This window comes from Protomyctophum parallelum, assembly GCF_964188405.1.
Source record: "Protomyctophum parallelum genome assembly, chromosome: 18".
NCBI lineage: Eukaryota > Metazoa > Chordata > Actinopteri > Myctophiformes > Myctophidae > Protomyctophum > Protomyctophum parallelum.
The window spans coordinates 41,315,128-41,333,496 of NC_139716.1; the positions used below are offsets into that span (position 1 = coordinate 41,315,128).

Here is an 18,369-nt window from a genome sequence, read left to right on the forward strand (position 1 = left end):
GACTTGAGAATGAATCACATAGATGAAAAACGGCATTTGATTCTCATAAAAGGACATTTCGAGTGAAAATCACGGTCATTATTGTATTTTTTTTAATTATAAAAGAAGCAAGTGAATGATTTAGGCGTCAACAATGAGGACTACTGGTGCAGTGGACTATCTATGCTACTGGATAATCGTCCTGCAGCTCGTATATCAGCCCGCTGCCAAGCAAGTGCTCCGGTATCGCTTGGCTGAGGAGGGACCCGCGGACGTCCGCATAGGGAACGTGGCCGGGGACCTGGGCATCGTCGCCGGGTCCGGCGAGGTGACGTTCACGCTCGAGTCCGGTTCTGATTTTTTCAAAATAGACAACATCACCGGCGAGCTCACCACCAACGAACGGCGGATAGACCGCGAGAAATTGCAACAGTGCCAAATGATATTCGATGAAAATGAGTGTTTTATAGATTTTGAAGTGTCCGTCATTGGACCCGCACAGAGCTGGGTCGACCTCTTTGAGGGAAAAGTCATAATATTAGACATTAATGACAACACACCGTCTTTCCCTTCTCCGGTTCTGACACTGTCTGTGGAGGAGAACAGACCCATCGGTACTCTTTACTTACTGCCCACGGCCACCGACAGAGATTTTGGCAGAAATGGAATAGAGCGATATGAGCTCATTCAGGACGGCGGGGAGAGGCGGCCGGGCTCCTCTGCGGGGCGCGACAACAACGGTGACTACTCGGGCAATAAGAGGCGCTATGAGGAGGGGGCGAGCAGGAGCAGTGTCTTTGAACTGCAGGTGGCCGACACCACCGACGGCGAGAAGCAGCCCCAGCTCATCATTAAAGGGGCCCTGGACAGGGAGCAGAGGGACTCGTATGAGCTCACGCTGCGTGTCAGGGACGGAGGGGACCCCCCTCGCTCCTCTCAGGCCATACTTAGGGTGATGATCACCGACGTGAACGACAACAGCCCACGGTTCGAGAAGAGCGTTTACGAGGCCGACCTCCCGGAGAACAGCTCCCCGGGCGCCCCCATTCTGCAGCTCAAGGCGGCCGACGCAGACGTCGGGGTCAACGGTCAAATCGAGTATGTGTTCGGAGCGGCCACGGAGTCGGTGAGGCGGCTGCTGAGGTTGGACGAGAGCACGGGCTGGCTGAGTGTGTTGCACCGCATCGACCGTGAGGAAGTGAGCCAACTGAGATTTACTGTAATGGCCCGTGACCGAGGCCAGCCGCCTAAAATGGACAAGGCTACCGTGGTGCTAAACATCAAGGATGAGAACGACAACGTTCCCGCCATTGAGATAAGGAAAATCGGACGCATATTCCTGAAAGATGGCATAGCCAACGTGGCCGAGGATGTTGTCGTGGACACGCCTATTGCCCTGGTCCAAGTGTCGGATCGTGACCAGGGGGAAAACGGCATAGTGACATGTACAGTGGTGGGGGATGTTCCATTTCAGCTCAAACCAGCCAGCGAGATGGAGGGCGAGCAGAATAAAAAGAAATATTTCCTCCACACCTCTGCCCCACTGGACTATGAGGCCACGCAGGAATACAATGTGGTCATAGTGGCTGTGGATTCTGGGAGCCCCAGTCTGGCTAGTAATAATTCAGTTATTGTCAAAGTGGGTGACACTAATGACAACCCTCCTATCTTCAGCCAGAATGTAGTCGAGGTGTCATTTCCCGAAAACAATGCCCCTGGCGAGCGGGTGACAACCGTTATAGCCATCGATGCAGATAGTGGGAAGAACGCCGAAATAGCCTATTCCCTAGACTCATCGGTGAATGGGATTTTCTCTATCGACGCGGACAGCGGAGACATCCGTGTAAACACCATCCTGGATAGAGAGCAAACGGAGCGCTACGAATTCAAAGTGATAGCCAAAGATAAGGGCATGCCCATCCTGCAGGGCTCGGCGACCGTGGTGGTCCTCGTGGCCGACAAGAACGACAATGAACCAAAGTTCATGCAGGACGTGTTTACCTTCTATGTCAAAGAGAACCTCGAGCCAAACAGCCCCGTCGGCATGGTCACGGTCATCGACGCGGACAAGGGCCAAAACGCCGAAATGAGTCTTTTCATCGAGGAAGAGGAGGAAATCTTCTCCATCGAGAATGACACCGGAACCATATTCTCCACGCTGTCCTTTGACCGTGAGCAGAAAACCACATACACGTTCAGGGTGAAGGCCGTGGACGGAGGCGACCCTCCCAGATCAGCCACCGCCACCGTGTCGCTCTTTGTCATGGACGAGAACGACAACCCCCCGTCCGTCACCTTCCCGATAAACAGCTCCTACACCCTCCTCCCTCCGTCCAGTAATGTCCGAACGGTGGTGCGAACGGTCATCGCCACGGACACCGACACGGGCATCAACGCCGACCTGAACTACAGCATCATCGGCGGCAACCCCTTCAGGCTGTTCGAGATCGACGGGGGGAGTGGGGTCATATCGCTGGTGGGCAAGCTGGAGCAGAAGCACTACGGCCTCCACCGGCTGGTGGTCCAGGTGAACGACAGCGGGCAGCCCTCGCAGAGCACCACCACGCTGGTGCACGTGTACGTCAACGAGACCCTCTCCAACTCCACCGTCGTGGAGGCCCAGGTGGCCAAGAGCCTGAGCACCTCCCTCAACACCAACATCGCCGGCGACCCCAACTACGACCTGGGCAAGCAGCGGCTGAGCATTGTCATCGGCGTGGTGTCGGGCATCATGACGGTCATCCTCATCATCCTCATCGTCGTCATGGCCCGCTACTGCCGCCCCAAGAACAAGAACGGCTACGAGGCCGGCAAGAAGGACCACGAGGACTTCTTCACGCCGCAGCAGCACGACAAGTCCAAGAAGCCGAAGAAGGACAAGAAGAAGCAGAAGTCCAAGCAGCCGCTGTACAGCAGCATCGTCACCGTGGAGGCCTCCAAGCCCAACGGGCAGCGATACGACGGCGTCAACGAGAAGCTGTCGGACAGCCCCGGCATGGGCCGCTACCGCTCGGTCAACGGCGGCCCTGGGAGCCCCGATCTGGCCCGGCACTACAAGTCCAGCTCGCCGCTCCCCACCGTCCAGCTGCACCCGCAGTCGCCGACGGCGGGGAAAAAGCACCAGGCCGTTCAGGACCTGCCCCCGGCCAACACCTTCGTTGGCACCGGAGATAACATTTCCCTTGGATCTGACCACTGCTCTGAATACAGCAGTCAAACCATCAACAAGTACAACAAACAGGTAAGAGTCTTCGCTACTTTTACGAATGTCTAGTTATTCTCCCCGTTAGTGTGTTCTCTCTGCCGTAATGCTTTCTGACAGGGCCTGTCTCAGTCGTTCTATTGCCTTTATCGTGCTAATGTACTGTACAGTACGTCAAGTTAGTGGGCATTGATCTTGTTTTGGTTTGGAGTGCCATTCACGTGCAATGTTGAAAATGGAAAAGGATGGTTTTGATTAGGTGTACTAGTTCGCACTCTGCACGACACAGTCCAGTGTTTTTGTGTTAATCTTGGCACGTAGGGCTGAAAGGCAGGGTGTCCTGACCGCTAACCTTAGCACATAATGTGTCAAGAGTTCTGTAGACAGCTCACATAAGGCTCTGGTTTGCAGTTATTTTTTCTCAGAAGGGAGCATTGCGCATGGGAGCAAAACACCCCTCGGCTAGGTCAGGTCTCTGCCCTGTCCTCTCTTAGTAACACGGCTACCCTTTCTACCCCCCTGTGAACAGGGGAAAGAACGAAGGAGGAAAAAAAAGGAAAAAAAAACTAGACACCAAGAAAGACACCAAGAATGCATCATAGACGTGGCTGGCTGTGTAAGGAATGCTAGTTGCAGTGTCCCGTTTTACAAGGTTTGACTCGGCTTGACTGGGAACATCTGGGCAGGAGGTTGTGTTAACATTCCTCTGCACTCCGAGCGCCTGTATCAGTTCACCAGCCTATAGCGGTGAAACTGTCTCTTTCTGCACCACCTCCCCTCCTCCTCCCATCCCACTGTTGATCTGACTCCCCTCCGCTCTCGACGGTAGCACTGCTCATATCTCCATTTTGCTCTTTTCATCTCCCCGTGCCTCTCTTCGTGGCCAATTCCCTCTCTGCTCCCCTCCAGCTCTCCTTAACTTCCTTTTATGCTTTTCCCCGTCCTCCTTCACCCACAGCAACTCTCTGCCATCATGTAAAAATGTGTCCATTCTTGATGTGACATTCATATCCCAGGGACTGTGTGCATTTTCGTATTTTGAACCCCGCAACACCCCCCTTCATTTTCTTTTCTTATTGTCTTCTTCTTCTGGCACGGTTGGACCCAAGTGGCGTTAATTCGTAATGAAGTCAGACTTCTTGATCTGGCGTTTGCCAGGAACAGAACACTTACTCCATTGTTTCATGTGTTTTCAATGGAAGTCTAATGCATTATTGATATCGCTCTCTTTACTTGGAATAGGCAGCTATTGGTTGAGCATTCGAGAGTGCTGCTTTGTCCAGGTGCGCGCCTGCAGTGTATACGGCATATTATTCTCTGCTTTTATTTGTCTGTCTCGACCTCTCCCCTTCACATATTCCATATCCATTTCCCCCTCCTACAGTTCATGTCCTTTTTTTGGCACCGTATCCGTCACTCCGCATCTCTAGCTTCCTCCCGAATCACATGCACTCCGGCCTCATCTCCATCTTCGCTCAAATCGCTTCTTCACACTCAAATACAAATGACATCCATCGCGTTTGTTACGTTCCTGCTCTCCGCATTGCATCGTTTTCTTCATCCTTTCTGTCTATAATGCCATATATACCCTTTGCATTCCCTACAAACCATCTGTCTCTTTCTCCCCCCCTCTCTCTCTCTCTCTCTGCCATTCACCTCGGTCTCCCTTGGCCCCTGTGTCTAACAGCTTCTAATATAGTGTATTCAGCAAGCTGCTACACACAGTGTGAGGAGTGCTGTTGCTTTCGGATGTCTCCTGCATAATTAAAAGGGCACTCTATTCGGCGCTGCGGCAGCAGCATGTATTGTGTGTCACCGTGCTAGCGCTTATATAATTATTTATTTACTTTTCACGTGGACTTGGCTTGCGGTGATTTCTTTTTCTGGGGATTTTCTATTTGTTAGAATACAGTCTGTATACTGAGAAAAGGAGAAAGACAATGCTAAATGCACACTGGCGGCGGCTATACACCGAGCATTATTAAGGCCGTTTCTTCTTGCAATTCAAGGCTAACACATGACATGAGCAAAGTGGAAGTGAGTTATGTAAAATACCGTCTTTGCTGCATGGAGTGCAGATCAGATATGGTGATATTACAGTGCAAGGTACGGCTACTCAATATTCAGCAAACATAATTCACAATGATCTTTAATGTCCCTCGGCCCCTATAATCAAATACTGCAACTGTTGACGTGTTCCGCTGAGGTGAAAGGGGTCAGAACTAATGGCTGCATGAGAGTGTAACTAATTGAGAAGGTGACGTGTTTAAACTGTTTACGTGCTCCAACTCCAATTATGGCCTTAACACAGCCACCTCTGTTTACATGTTCTAAAAATACTCTGTTGTCAGGTATGTGGCCCTGACTGTGGCTAAAGCCATCATGTGCTCACTACACTCATGTGTAATACATGACGTATATCTCCCCACGGTAGCTTAAATGAAGGCTTGGCTTTGTGTGCGGTACAGTAGTGTCTTAATGTCTGGTTGTTGATTTCTGGGCTGTTAGAGAGTGTGTGTGTGTGTGTGTGTGTGTGTGTGTGTGTGTGTGTGTGCGTGTGCATGTGCGTGTGCATGTGTGGCTATAGCTCACTCCCTGTAGAGGAATACTCCTATAGCTAAATGGCAATTTAAGAACCCCTTAAAATGAAACTGATGTGACTGAATCCAAATGCAATTCCAAATGCATGAGATTTTCCCCCGACATTAAGTATAAGTTCAAAATCTGAATTTGCAAATTAGTCTTAAAACCCTCAGGGTTAGGATTTGTGACAAGGCGCAGCACCTCTCTTTCTCTCTCTCTCTCCCCTCACAGACGCACGCACGCACGCACGCACGCACGCACGCACGCACGCACGCACGCACGCACGTGCGCATGCACGCAGAAACACACACACACACACACACACACACACACACACCCTCTCAAGCCCTGCTCTTCCACTATCCTCCCCTATCTGTGCACAAGAAAGACAGCCCTGTTAGTGGAGTAGAGAATGGCTCCTACTGTTTCACATGGGAGTTTTGGGTTGGATGCAGAGAGAGAGAGAGAGAGAGAGAGAGAGAGAGAGAGGGAGAAAGAGGTGCTGGCCAGAAACAGTGCGAGCTCTTTAGTATCGGGTTCCACCTCCTCGCCTACCTAATCCTACAATATAACCACGCAGGCAGCCTATGCTCGCCCAGGTAACTAGGCAACCGGCAGCGTTTATCGGCAAGGGGAGCCTTTGCTTTCAACTCCCGTCAGACATTTAAACACTCATTAAGCTAAGTGAACTGTGAGGAACGAGCCTAGGTGTCACCGAGCAGCTGTCAAGAGTTGGAGCAAGGCTGTTGACGGACATGACATTTCATCCTCAGCAGCAGCACCCCCTCTGAGTTCCACTGATTGAATTCTTATCTCCCCCCCCCCTCCCCCCCCCGCACCTTTTTGTTTGTGCTATGACATTCAACCTCGTCATCTTCCATTCCAGTGTGTGTGTGTGTGTGTGTGTGTGTGTGTGTGTGAGGGCTAGTCATTGTGTCACTTAAACCATTCTGACCTGAGATCAGATTCATACGAGGTTTCCACTGGACACACACTGGTCTGATTAACCCATTCTGACCTGAGATCAGATTCTAAAAAAATGTCAGTCGTTTAAAAATAAAAAAAGCAGACCTACAAGCTCGTATCGCGCCACTCGGTGGCGCGATATGAGCTTGTAGATCTGCTATTTTTAAATAGCTAAAGCATAACGTAATGCTAACACCAAAATGGGTTCCCGCGCAGAGTGGGTTAAACCCTATATCGTTCTTTTGACTGGGGTCTCCAGGGCTCTATCCTTGATCCCCCTCCCTTTTCCCACCCTGTTACCAAATCTCTCTGCCGAAAAGAGCTCAAGCATTGAACTTGTGAACGATACGAACTCGTAATGCACGATCACTGTAAAGCGCCCTGGACAAAGGCGCTATATAAATGCACCATTTACCAGGTACTGTACATGTGCTCTTCACGTTCAACGTTCGCCTGTTATGACGTGCCCAGGATAAGACTCCCTGTGGTTCACCCGATTCGACCTGAACACATTGTTTGATTACTTCTGGCAGTCGTTTTCGATTCCAGCCCAGCACGGTGGGCTATAAGGAAATCACGTGCAAATCCCTCCACAGCGTGGGGCAAAAAAAAGAAGAAGAAGAGGCTGCGGGTGTGTTCGCCGAGCCGTGGCTCTCAGCAGCCAGCCAGCCAGCCAGCCCAGCCACACACTTTTGTTTCATCATTGCACTTCAAAGTAACCTGGCTGTGTCCAGGTGCATGTGCTTTAATGAGCGGTGAGTGGAAGCAGCTTGTATTCGGCGCTCTCACAGCGCGGCCCCTCCGGGCACACGGGTATGCCTCGGTCCGCGAACGCAGCCCCATATCCTGGCTTGTCTCGCCTCAGGGTCGATGCAGTATACTTAGGCATGACTGGATTGGATGTTTGCCCTCGGCCGCTCACCTCCCCACACCTCCCCGGCCAGCTGTTCCCCCGATGTTCTCCTCCTCATAACTTTCAACAGTCTGGCCTCGTGCCCTTTGCAATAGGGCATAATGTTTATTCTCAGGCTCAGACACACCACCGCCGCGCGTACTGTACTGTACAGTATACGTCACCATGCAAAACCAGAGGGGTCACCCAATACCCTTCACGCGGAATCGGGAAACCCAATATGAAAATGTGTGTAGACTTTGACTCGTGCCCCATTTGTTTACACCTATACAAATGTAGCAGCCGATAAACACTTGTGGAAAGCCACACATTGACCTCAGTAATGTTTTGTAAGCTATAGAGTCTACTGGTTGTTGCTGTTTGCGCACCATACGTGCAGCACTTCTGAACGAAAGAAACCGCATTCCGCCTCCAGTGTGTGCGTGTGTGTGTGTACTGTGTACCTCTGCAACTCCCAAGCTGTGTCTTTGGTATGCATCAGTGCTTATGCCCCTCCAACGCCCCCACCACCCCAATGGTGCTTGTGCGATTCTATCGGTGGAACTGTTGAGGCAGTCAGTCATTCAGCTGAGCTCAATAAGGTAATTACTTGATAAGAGGTTCCACTGGGGCTTTATCGCGTGGTAGTCAGGGCTCCTCCCCCGTGATTGCTGTTACAGGTCAGCTTATGGGTTTGGAGAAAAACAATGCCTGCGGAGCAACACCAGCTGTCATAATGCAAAATGTACACCTTTGCTGTGGAACACATGGCATAATCTCTCTCTCTCGCTCTCTCTCTCTATCTCTCTCTCTCTCTCTCTCTCTTATATCCCTCCAGAGAGAGAGCATCACCCGGGCATTAGTTGTTACTTGAGTTTATGCAATCACATGAGAGGACCATGACAAATACTGGATTTGTTTGTTTAAAACATTCCCATAGCATTATTTATTAAGAAAGACATTAAGGAAATATAGCACTTGATCAACAATTTAGTTAGTATACTGTAAATAATATTACTGGCAACGAGGAGTATAGGCCCGGCAAACAAGATGGTATTCTCACTGGGATTTCCCGAGGAAGGAGTTTAGCTGAAATCATGGCAGCTGCTGCTGGCAGCCGGCCTCGCCATTACACAGCCCTTCAACGTTTTCCCACTCTGTGCTTCGGTTCCTTTGCGCTCAGATAAACTCTATTGACTCCTCGGCCGTGACTTTTTACCACCAAACAATATTTGATATTATCTCATGTACTGTGCATATTAATCTGAGTGTGCATGCTTCAAAAAAAAAATACTGCAATGCTCTGTTTAAATCAAAGATGCATAACATCTTAATTCTGCCATTCACACCCCGAGGCCAAGTGTGAGAGGACAGCGAAGATGAGCTGTTTATTCCTTTGGTGAGCTGGTCCTGCTTTACCGCTAACATTAGCTAATTTAATCCAAAGTGTATATTGTGGTGGCTTAATTTGCTTCGTGCTTGCTCAGGCCTCGTTGTTTACGTTTATAGGAAGTAAAATAAAAAGGTGGAGGGAGAGTGCAGAGTAATAATATCCACGAAATTGCCACAGCAAGCACTTTCTGGCATGATTTGGTTTGGTCATATGAATGCATTAGGTGTAGGGCAATTACTAATCTTAGAGGATTAGATTTACCTGACACGCAAGCAGAAATGGAAAGAGAGGAAGGAAGCAGAATGGTCTTCATAAAGCTAGCAGTGCTTCTGCTATAGAGCTTATTTTGACACAGCGGTGCTATATTAGAAAACTATCCTTTGATACCGAGGATGAGGGCCGCCCTCATGTAGTGGTTATAGAGCATACGCCTTTCATGCGGAAGGTTGTTGCTTCGAACCCTGCCTGGGGAGGGCAAGGGCAGCAACGGGTTCCTAACGCCAAATCAAATGGGTTCAGATCTTAAGGCTCATACATAGTCTGGATTTACGGTGGTGGGGTGACCACCGAACTACAACATGACGTCACGAGCCGCGGTGAAGAGCAAACCACCGCCACCGCTCCAGCCCTTCTCTCTGTTTTTACTCACCACCGCTCAACGTTATTTCAGCTCCGGTGGTCAGCTCACCACCGGAGTGGTGGTCACCTTACCACCGAACATCCAGACTATGAATAGGCCTTAAGTCTCCTGGGGAGGCGCGTCTGAAGCCTGTCCTGGACGGGGTATCAGGACAGTAAAAACAAATCCATCCTTTGATACCGAGGATGCTTTCCATTCACTCCATTTATAGATCATCACGGAACCTACATGACATATTGGTTACTGAATACAGTATTTGCAGGCGAGATACATTCTCCTTCTGAAATATAAGTTCTCCTTCAACCGTAGCATTGAGGTAACCTTGGAAATGATGCAGTCATTTCTCTGCCTATATATGTACTGTATCTGACTCCCGTTCCTGACTTGCTCGTACTGTCACTGTCCCTATTGTACGTATGCGTACAATGGATTTGTTATTGGCTTTGTCGAGGTCTCCTGAAAGGCAGTCGTCCTAATGGAATCTGTTAATAGCATGGGCCTGCTGTCCACAGCGGTTATTGTTGTCGCGAGGTGCTAAGCGGACAAAGGAGGAGAAAGGGTGAGCTGACGGGGAATGCTACGTGTACGCCGGCACGCCACGTTGATTGCACTCGCTCAGATGCTGCCGATTGTAAACTCTGCCGTTGTAAGCTTGAAAGTGTGCATTTGTTGTTGCGCGACACTGCGGCATGCAACCAAGTATAAATCACCACGTTAGTGGACAGTACAGTGGGATCTCAACAGCAACACTAACTATCAGCGGTGTGAAATACCTACAGTATACATTTCCTTAAGTACTCTACTTAAGTACAATTTTGAGGTATTTGCACGTCACTTGAGCATTTCCAATTGGCAATACTCACTACAGTACACATACTGTAGCAGAGTCAAATAATTGTACTTTTACACCATTACATTATTTGAAAACTTTTTAGTTACTAGTTACTTTGTAGATTTTGATTACATTTGAACACATTAACCACTTCTAACCTACATGTTTTTACATTATAAATTGGGGTCCCAGAGATAGAAATGCCATTCAATGGGGGCCCGTAGACTAATGCATGTCAAACTGGGGGGTCCTTGAAATTAACCCATTCTGAACGGGCACCCGTTTTGGTGTTAGCATCATGTTATGCTTTAGCTATTGAAAAATAGCAGATCTACAAGCTCATATCGCGCCACCGAGTGGCGCGATACGAGCTTGTAGGTCTGCTATTTTTGAATAATCGAAGAACGACTGACATTTTTAGAATCTGATCTCGGGTCAGAATGGGTTAATCAGACCAGTGTGTGTCCAGTGGAAACCTCGTATGAATCTGATCTCAGGTCAGAATGGGTTAAAATGGTTGACAATCACTGCTAGAGCTGTAAAAAGCTTCTCTTATGGGGGTCCTTTGGGAATATCTTCTTCAAATGGAGGTCTCGCCTCAGGGCTAATAAAGTGTCCATTTTGGGGTCCTGACATGAAAAGGTTTGAGAACCACTGGCCTATTATCCCCCTGTTCTGGAGTTGTCCCTCCATCCATATACTAACTGCTGTGCAGCTAAATAAAGAGGCAAGCAAACCGAGAACATCACTTAGCTCAAGTGCTGCGTTGGACCCCGGGGAATGGTTCTCTGTCGACGTGCGGGAATACAACATGGATCAGACATATATGAGGCTCATTGTTTGTGAGGCGTGCAGGCAAAACAATGGCCCTGCTCCTTTGCACGGCGGAACCGTCTCAAATGCACACTGACAGAAGGACCATGTATAGTTGATGATGTTCTTGACAGGCGGACACCATGTTTGTTTTGGCCCTCTGAATTGTTTGTTCTTAGCTTGTCTTAACATGCCATCAATTTTCTATTGATTCATTGTATTTTAATATGTTCTGTCTACCCAGATTAGTGTCCTACATTATAGGAAGCAAGTGCACCATGTAAAAGAAAAAAAAGACATGTGCTTGTATGTTTACGGCACTATGTGTCTCTCTTTCTTTGTCGTCGCTCTCTCTCTCTCTCTCTCTCTCTCACGCACGTGCACGCACGCGCGCACACACGCACGCACGCACGCACGCACGCACGCACGCACGCACGCACGCACGCACGCACACACGCACGCACGCACGCACGCACGCACGCACGCACGCGCACGCACGCACGCACGCACGCACGCGCAAAGACACACGCAGTGTCAGATGAATCACTCCTTGTCAGTGCATCTCACCGGGGTGCCATGGGTGTCAAGGGAACTGCCAACGGGGTCCGTGCACTCCCGTCAGGGGGGCCGGCAATTTAAAACCTGTCCAGCCGTAGAGCGGACATGTTGTGACACACGTCCTTCATGAAAATGAGAATAACCCATTCTGAACGGGCACCCATTTTGGTGTCGGCATCATGTTATGCTTTAGCTATTGAAAAATAGCAGACCTACAAGCTCATATCGCGCCACCGAGTGGCGCGATACGAGCTTGTAGGTCTGCTATTTTTTTGAAAAATCGAAGAATGACTGACATTTTTAGAATCTGATCTCAGGTCAGAATGGGTTCATCAGACCAGTGTGTGTCTGGCGGAAACCTTCGTATGAATCTGATCTCAGGTCAGAATGGGATAAGAGGCGTGGAGAAGGCTGACACTTTGCTCTATAACTTACCCCCTAAGTGCCACGCGCTGCCCGCCGCCGGGCCAATGGCACGGCTCCCTTTTGTGGACAGTGAACTTGTTTATTAAGCCCAGGAGCTGACAGGTGGAATAAAGAGACATGTTGACTGATGTGCCGTTTTGGCAGACATACGTACGGAGGCTCTTGGGAGTTATGATGGCTGAGTGGAGGGGCTGTCTGTCGCTATCGTGGCGTTTTACAGTACTTGACCAGTCATTCATTGGCAAACAAAGGATTGGAATTGATCATTTGAAATTGTCAATTCCAATTCTTTGTACATGCCAATGAATGCCTGGTCAAGTGCATTGCCTGGTCAATTGCAAAAAACAAAATGGTCCATTTCATTGTGTTTTTTAAACCCATTTTGACAGGTTGGAAAGTAACTAAGTACATCTACTTAAGCACAATGTTGAGGTATTTGTACTATACTAATTTCAATTCCAATGCTTTTTACTACATCTCAGAGGAAAATAGTGGAGTAAAGATGAGAAAATATTATTAAAATGTTTTATAATAGATCATTTTATATTCTGGTATAATCTAAAGCAGCAACAGCATCAAATTGTTACAAGAAAAACACAAAATAGGTCAAAATGGGCTGATGTTTTTACAGCCCAAAAGGCTTCCATTGGCTTTCATTGCGTTGAATGATTGACAGCTGCCAAGACACGCCTGCTTGGTTTACTAAAATCTCTCAGCCCCAGAGCCAGCCAATAGAGGGCTGTGCTCAGCCCTAAGGCCCGCCTCAGACCGTGAGGTCATTGGCTTTTGATCAATCACAGCACCTGCTCGTGTGTGTGTGGTTGTTTATGATGTGAAAGAATGGCGGGTGGAAGTATTTTAAATGAAATAAGTTTATTATTTACTTTATATAATCCGTTTTGTCCCGTGTCCGTGGAGGGCAAAATTAAGTTAAGAGACTGGGGGAGCATATCGACCATTTTGGATATAACAAAAGGAAACGCGACAAAATACGTTTTGTGAGTTTGAAACTCTTCCTCGGGGCTGACAGCTGACCGCACAGAAAGGTAATGGCTCGAGCTCTCATTGAGTTGGGGAGAGAGAGAGAGAGGCTGTGTTTGTGTGTGCGTGTATTAGTGTTGTTTCGGTGCCGCGTGCGTGCGCGTGCGTGCGTGGCGTGTGCCTTGCATTGCAATGCATCTTTATTCCATTTTGGTCGGTGCCAGTTGCACGCGCGCGCGTGTGTGTATGTGTGTGTGCGTGCGTACTGTCAAGAGCAGCTATATGCACATACAAATACAAACAATGTTCAGTGGGGTGTTTGTTGTGGGCATGCACTTCTGTTGTTGTGGAGCTGGAGCACTTGCTATAACAAAGTATAGGCCTGTAGTATAGTGTCATTGCTGTAGCCTACTTTGATATCTGGAATATGATGCTATGCTATTGCTGCAGGTTGAACTACAGTAGTAGCATATAGTATAATGGATGTCTTATAGCCCCCACACGCAACACACTTGTTATTATTACATTAACCACTTCAGCCCTATATATGTTTCGTCCATTTGAAAATAGCCTATCTACAAGCTCACAATGCGTCGCGAGTCAACGCACTGTGAGCTTGTAGATCGGCTATTTTGAAAATATTTGAAAACTTGAAATGAGACATTCTACATAATGAGTACTTTTAGTACTTTAAGTACATTTTGATGCCATTACTTTTACTCAAGTGTATTTAGAACGTCTGCCTTTTACTTGTAATAGAGGATTTCTAAACTGTATTATTGATCCTTTTACTTAAGTAAAACCACTGAGCACTTATTCCACCACTGCTGTAGACGAAGCGCACACTGAGCGCCATAGCACTTCCACTGTTTATCTATTCCATGTGCCCTGAAAGCATTGTTCCCAAAATAACATGATTGAGTGCAAAAACTGTGTTAAAAATAATTGGAAAAGAATATATAATTTCTCCCCAACTTGTCCCTCCCTAATTGCCTGCTTTTATCGACCTTTTTGTTCACCCCAAAGTGCTAGAAAAAAAAAAAAAAAGATCTCGTAGAGATTTGGGTTAAAATGCCATGATTGATTTTACAGCATTTGCGGTAAATATAACTGCTATTAAATGTTTTTGACGACTCCGTTATAATAATATGTCCGTTCATACAATATGTAGGCCTATCGCATATGGGTAGCTACTGTGTGTGTGTGTGTGTGTGTGTGTGTGTGTGTGTGTGTGTGTGTGTGTGTGTGTGTGTGTGTGTGTGTGTGTGTGTGTGTGTGTGTGTGTGTGTGTGTGTGTGTGTGTGTGTGTGTGAACACCATGGTGCTGACAGGGAGAAAATAAGTAATAAGTTCAACAGTGTATCTATTTTTAATAGATACAACCTTGACCTTGGGTTCAGGTACACATTGATTTTTTTTCCCTCAAGTCCTGACAGAGACACACCTGTTCTCTCTCTCTCTCTCTCTCTCTCTCTCTCTCTCTCTTAATCGTGCAGTATACAGTTTCCAAGGTGCATCAATACAGTAGGACAGGGTTTCTAAAAACTTGTTTGGTGTCAAAAACAGGGTCCGTGGTCAAATACAGTTAATTCTGGGTGTCCTTGACATGAAAAAGGTTTGAGAGTCACTGACATTTTCAGAAAATGGATTTTTGAAGTACATTCGTGTAGAGAATCAGATCCCCAGGTCTTAGGATTTTAGGATTGTTCCATTCGTACACTCTCTGAGTTACAGACCCATATACTCAATGTGTTTACGCAAGTAAAAAGTATCAGTAGTGCAATGTCAAAGTACTCCGTTACAAGTGAAAGTAACAGGAATTCAGAATGTACTTAAGTGAAAGTACAAACATATTGGCAGGATCCTCTGGGTTACCCCATTCTGAACTGGAACCCATTTTGGTGTTAGCATCATGTTATGCTTTAGCTATTGAAAAATAGCAGATCTACAAGCTCATATCGCGCCACCGAGTGGCGCGATACGAGCTTGTAGGTCTGCTATTTTTGAAAAATCAAATAACGACTGACATTTTTTAGAATCTGATCTCAGGTCAGAATGGGTTCATCAGACCAGTGTGTGTCCGGCGGAAACCTCGTATGAATCTGATCTCAGGTCAGAATGGGTTAAACTAAATTAGCTGTATGAATGCACCCGGCCCACCCATATGACCACCGGTCAGATGGGGGCGCCGCAAACTCTTTTGAGAGTTTTCCAGTTGGGCCCTGAATCCAGAAAAGCTGCATGATCAGAGTCAGAATGTAAAAAAATAAATAAACAGGCGAACGTCTCAATGCCCGTCTGTCCGCTTGTGAGGCGTCCTCCTAAAGGCCTATTCATAGTCTGGATTTTCGGTGGTGAGGTGACCACCGCTCCGGTGGTGAGCTGACCACCGGAGCTGAAATAACGTTGAGCGGTGGTGAGTAAAAACAGAGAGAAGGGCTGGAGCGGTGGCGGTGGTTTGCTCTTCACCGCGGCTCGTGACGTCATGTTGTAGTTCGGTGGTCACCCCACCACCGTAAATCCAGACTATGTATGAGCCTTAACACCACCTGCATTGTGTTTTTCGCCTTGACACCAATCCTATCCCTTCACCTTTCTGTCTCGTTTTGCACGGAGAAACCGATGAAATATTAAAATGCACTGAGAATTCTGGACTGCAATCAGGCAGATTAACAATTGGCCCGGAATAAATAATGCATCCTAATAAAGTCTGGTGCCGTTTTTATTTATTTTTTATTTCTTCTATCCAAATGAAGGATATAGCTTTTTTTCCAGCTTTTTAACTGGCCTGGCACTCATACATATTTGCTAAGCAGCTGTCTCCGAGCAGCGACTATAATGGATGCGACTTGAGTTGGGCAGAGGAGGGGGGAAAAAGAGGACAGCTTGACTGCCTCTATTAGCCCTGTTTTGGTGTGTCTCCCACCATGCCCCCCCCCACCCCCAAAATGAGATTATCTGTGTATGAAAACAGGAGGCAGAGCGCTCACCGACCATCCATCAAAGCCTGGGGGGGTGGGGGGGGGGGGAGTACCTGTGTGAGAACGTGCACATGTGTGCACAGCGGGCGCATACGTGTGTGTGTGTGTGTGTGTGTGCGTGTGCATACCTGTGTGCGCATATGTGTGTGTGTGCGTGCGTGCGTGCGTCTCCTGTGCACGCTGGAGAACACAGCAAATGTACAGTGCAGTTCAGCCTCTCCATCATCCTGCACACGCCAGACACAAACACAGCGACATGCCTGACAGGGTTTCAATATCCCGTGTGCGTGTGTTTGGCGTGTGTGTGTGTTCACAGAGCACTGTGCAGCTCATTGTACTTGAACGTGTGCTTGTGGTTATAATTATACATACATGTACATGCTCTGCACAAACGGGGTGGGGGGGGGGGGGGGGGGTAGGAGGAGGAGGGGGGGGGGGGGCAGATGGTGCCTGAAGGTCGTGTTAGCTGCCGCTGTAAAGGTTGCCTGTTCAAATCCCCGGGGGGGGTGGGGGGGGGGGGGGGTCGAGGCGAGTCCCGGCAGGCGAGCCGAGTGTTATTAATAATTATTGTATCTGCACTATACTTAATACTTAAGTCTACGTTTGCCTGTTATTTCTCCTATGGTACCAACATCAATATATGGAATTCAAAGCCAACAAAATATTCGTTTGTTTTGGATCTGAGAGCCTAAATGTCATCAAATGGTGGCCCGCCATGGCTCAAATACCCAATAAATAATGGACCTTGATATGAAAAGGGTTGAAAACCACTGGATAACCCCCGGATAACCCCTACCACCGCACCCTTTTTTATTATTATTATTTCTTTAACTTGTCTAACACAAGTATGGCTTAACACATACACACACACACACGCGTGCGCGCAGACCTCGGTATAGAAGTTGTGTGAGGCAGCAGAAATATTCATTAGCGCGTTTTGCTCCGCGGGGCAGGCGAGGCCCCGTGCATCGACGAGGCCTTACCTGGGAGAGAGCAGGCTATTAGCCCGGGCCGATAAATCTTGTCAGTTGGGCTGGAGGAGTCTGCCTGCCCGGCTGAAGCATGAAGGTCACGGCTGTCACGGAGTTACGAGCCACCTCGCATTAAGCCTATACTGTATCAACGCTAGCTGAAATATGATGTCACACTAGTGTAGTCGTCTTCAGAAATGCTAATTTCCCTGTGCTGTGCTGTGTGTGTGCGTGAGTATACCGCACTGGTTTGTGAGAAATGGGACTGAACCTTGAACTGTAGTTGGGGATCGGCAAATGTAAATTGCATAAGTCGTATACATTACATTACATTACCGGCCCCTGATGTACATGATGAATGGTTGTAAGCCCGCGGCGTGCCGTTGCTTGTAGCTTGAACCCCATATTCCGTGGGGAACATTAGCAAATCCACAAGCTCAAAACGCCTCGCGTTTTGCCTTGTAGATGATGATGTAAATCTGCGGTTTTCATCACTTTCCATATCAAGGATATATGGAAATCATTTTACACTCTATTTCTATTTTACACTCTTAAAGATCTTTATTTATTTATTTATTCTATTTAAAAAAAACTTTTAAATAGTTCAAATAGCTGATCTATACAAGCTCTCAACGTCTCGATGTAGATCGGCTAGTTGAACAATTTAAAAATGTTTTTCAAAATAGTAAAAAAAATGGCAAATACGTTTAGGGATAAGGGTGGCTCAAGATGGAGCCCTTGGCGTGGATGGAATAAAAGGGTTCAAGTACAGAACTTAGGTCCATTTTGCTGAGGGTTTAAGTTTTAAACCATAACTTCTAGCTTCATCCTGACCTTGCGTATACCGTAGCTGTGGGTGTGTCCAGACTGTGCCTTGTGTAGTGTACGTACAGTTTAAACATGTATCTTCATGTCCTACAGTATATCCCCCACAGATCTCCTCTTGAGAATTGCAATATACTGTACTACTGTGGCTGCACGGACTGTAACGTTGGCTTCAGCCAGACAAATTCTACTGTGGATATAGAGCAGTTCCAGTCACTTAATTTGGTTTCGCGTTATTGATTGGCGACACCTTACCCTATAGTCCGGCTATTAGCTAGCTTCAGTTTCACCTTTTCCTCTTTTCTCACAGTCCTGGGAGAATGTCCG

The 18,369-nt window shown here is 47.7% G+C and overlaps 1 protein-coding gene across 1 annotated transcript in view; it reads left to right on the forward strand.

Annotated features, from left to right (window-relative positions):
- Window positions 1-133: 133 nt before the first annotated feature.
- Window positions 134-18,369, forward strand: part of pcdh7b (protocadherin 7b) — a gene marked incomplete at its 5' end in the record, with an annotated part of 71,053 nt that continues 52,817 nt past the window's right edge. Inside the window, one exon of the mRNA XM_083788921.1 lies at window positions 134-3,220. Within this exon, the coding sequence (XP_083645047.1) occupies window positions 134-3,220 (3,087 nt within the window). The remainder of the gene's footprint in view (window positions 3,221-18,369) is intronic.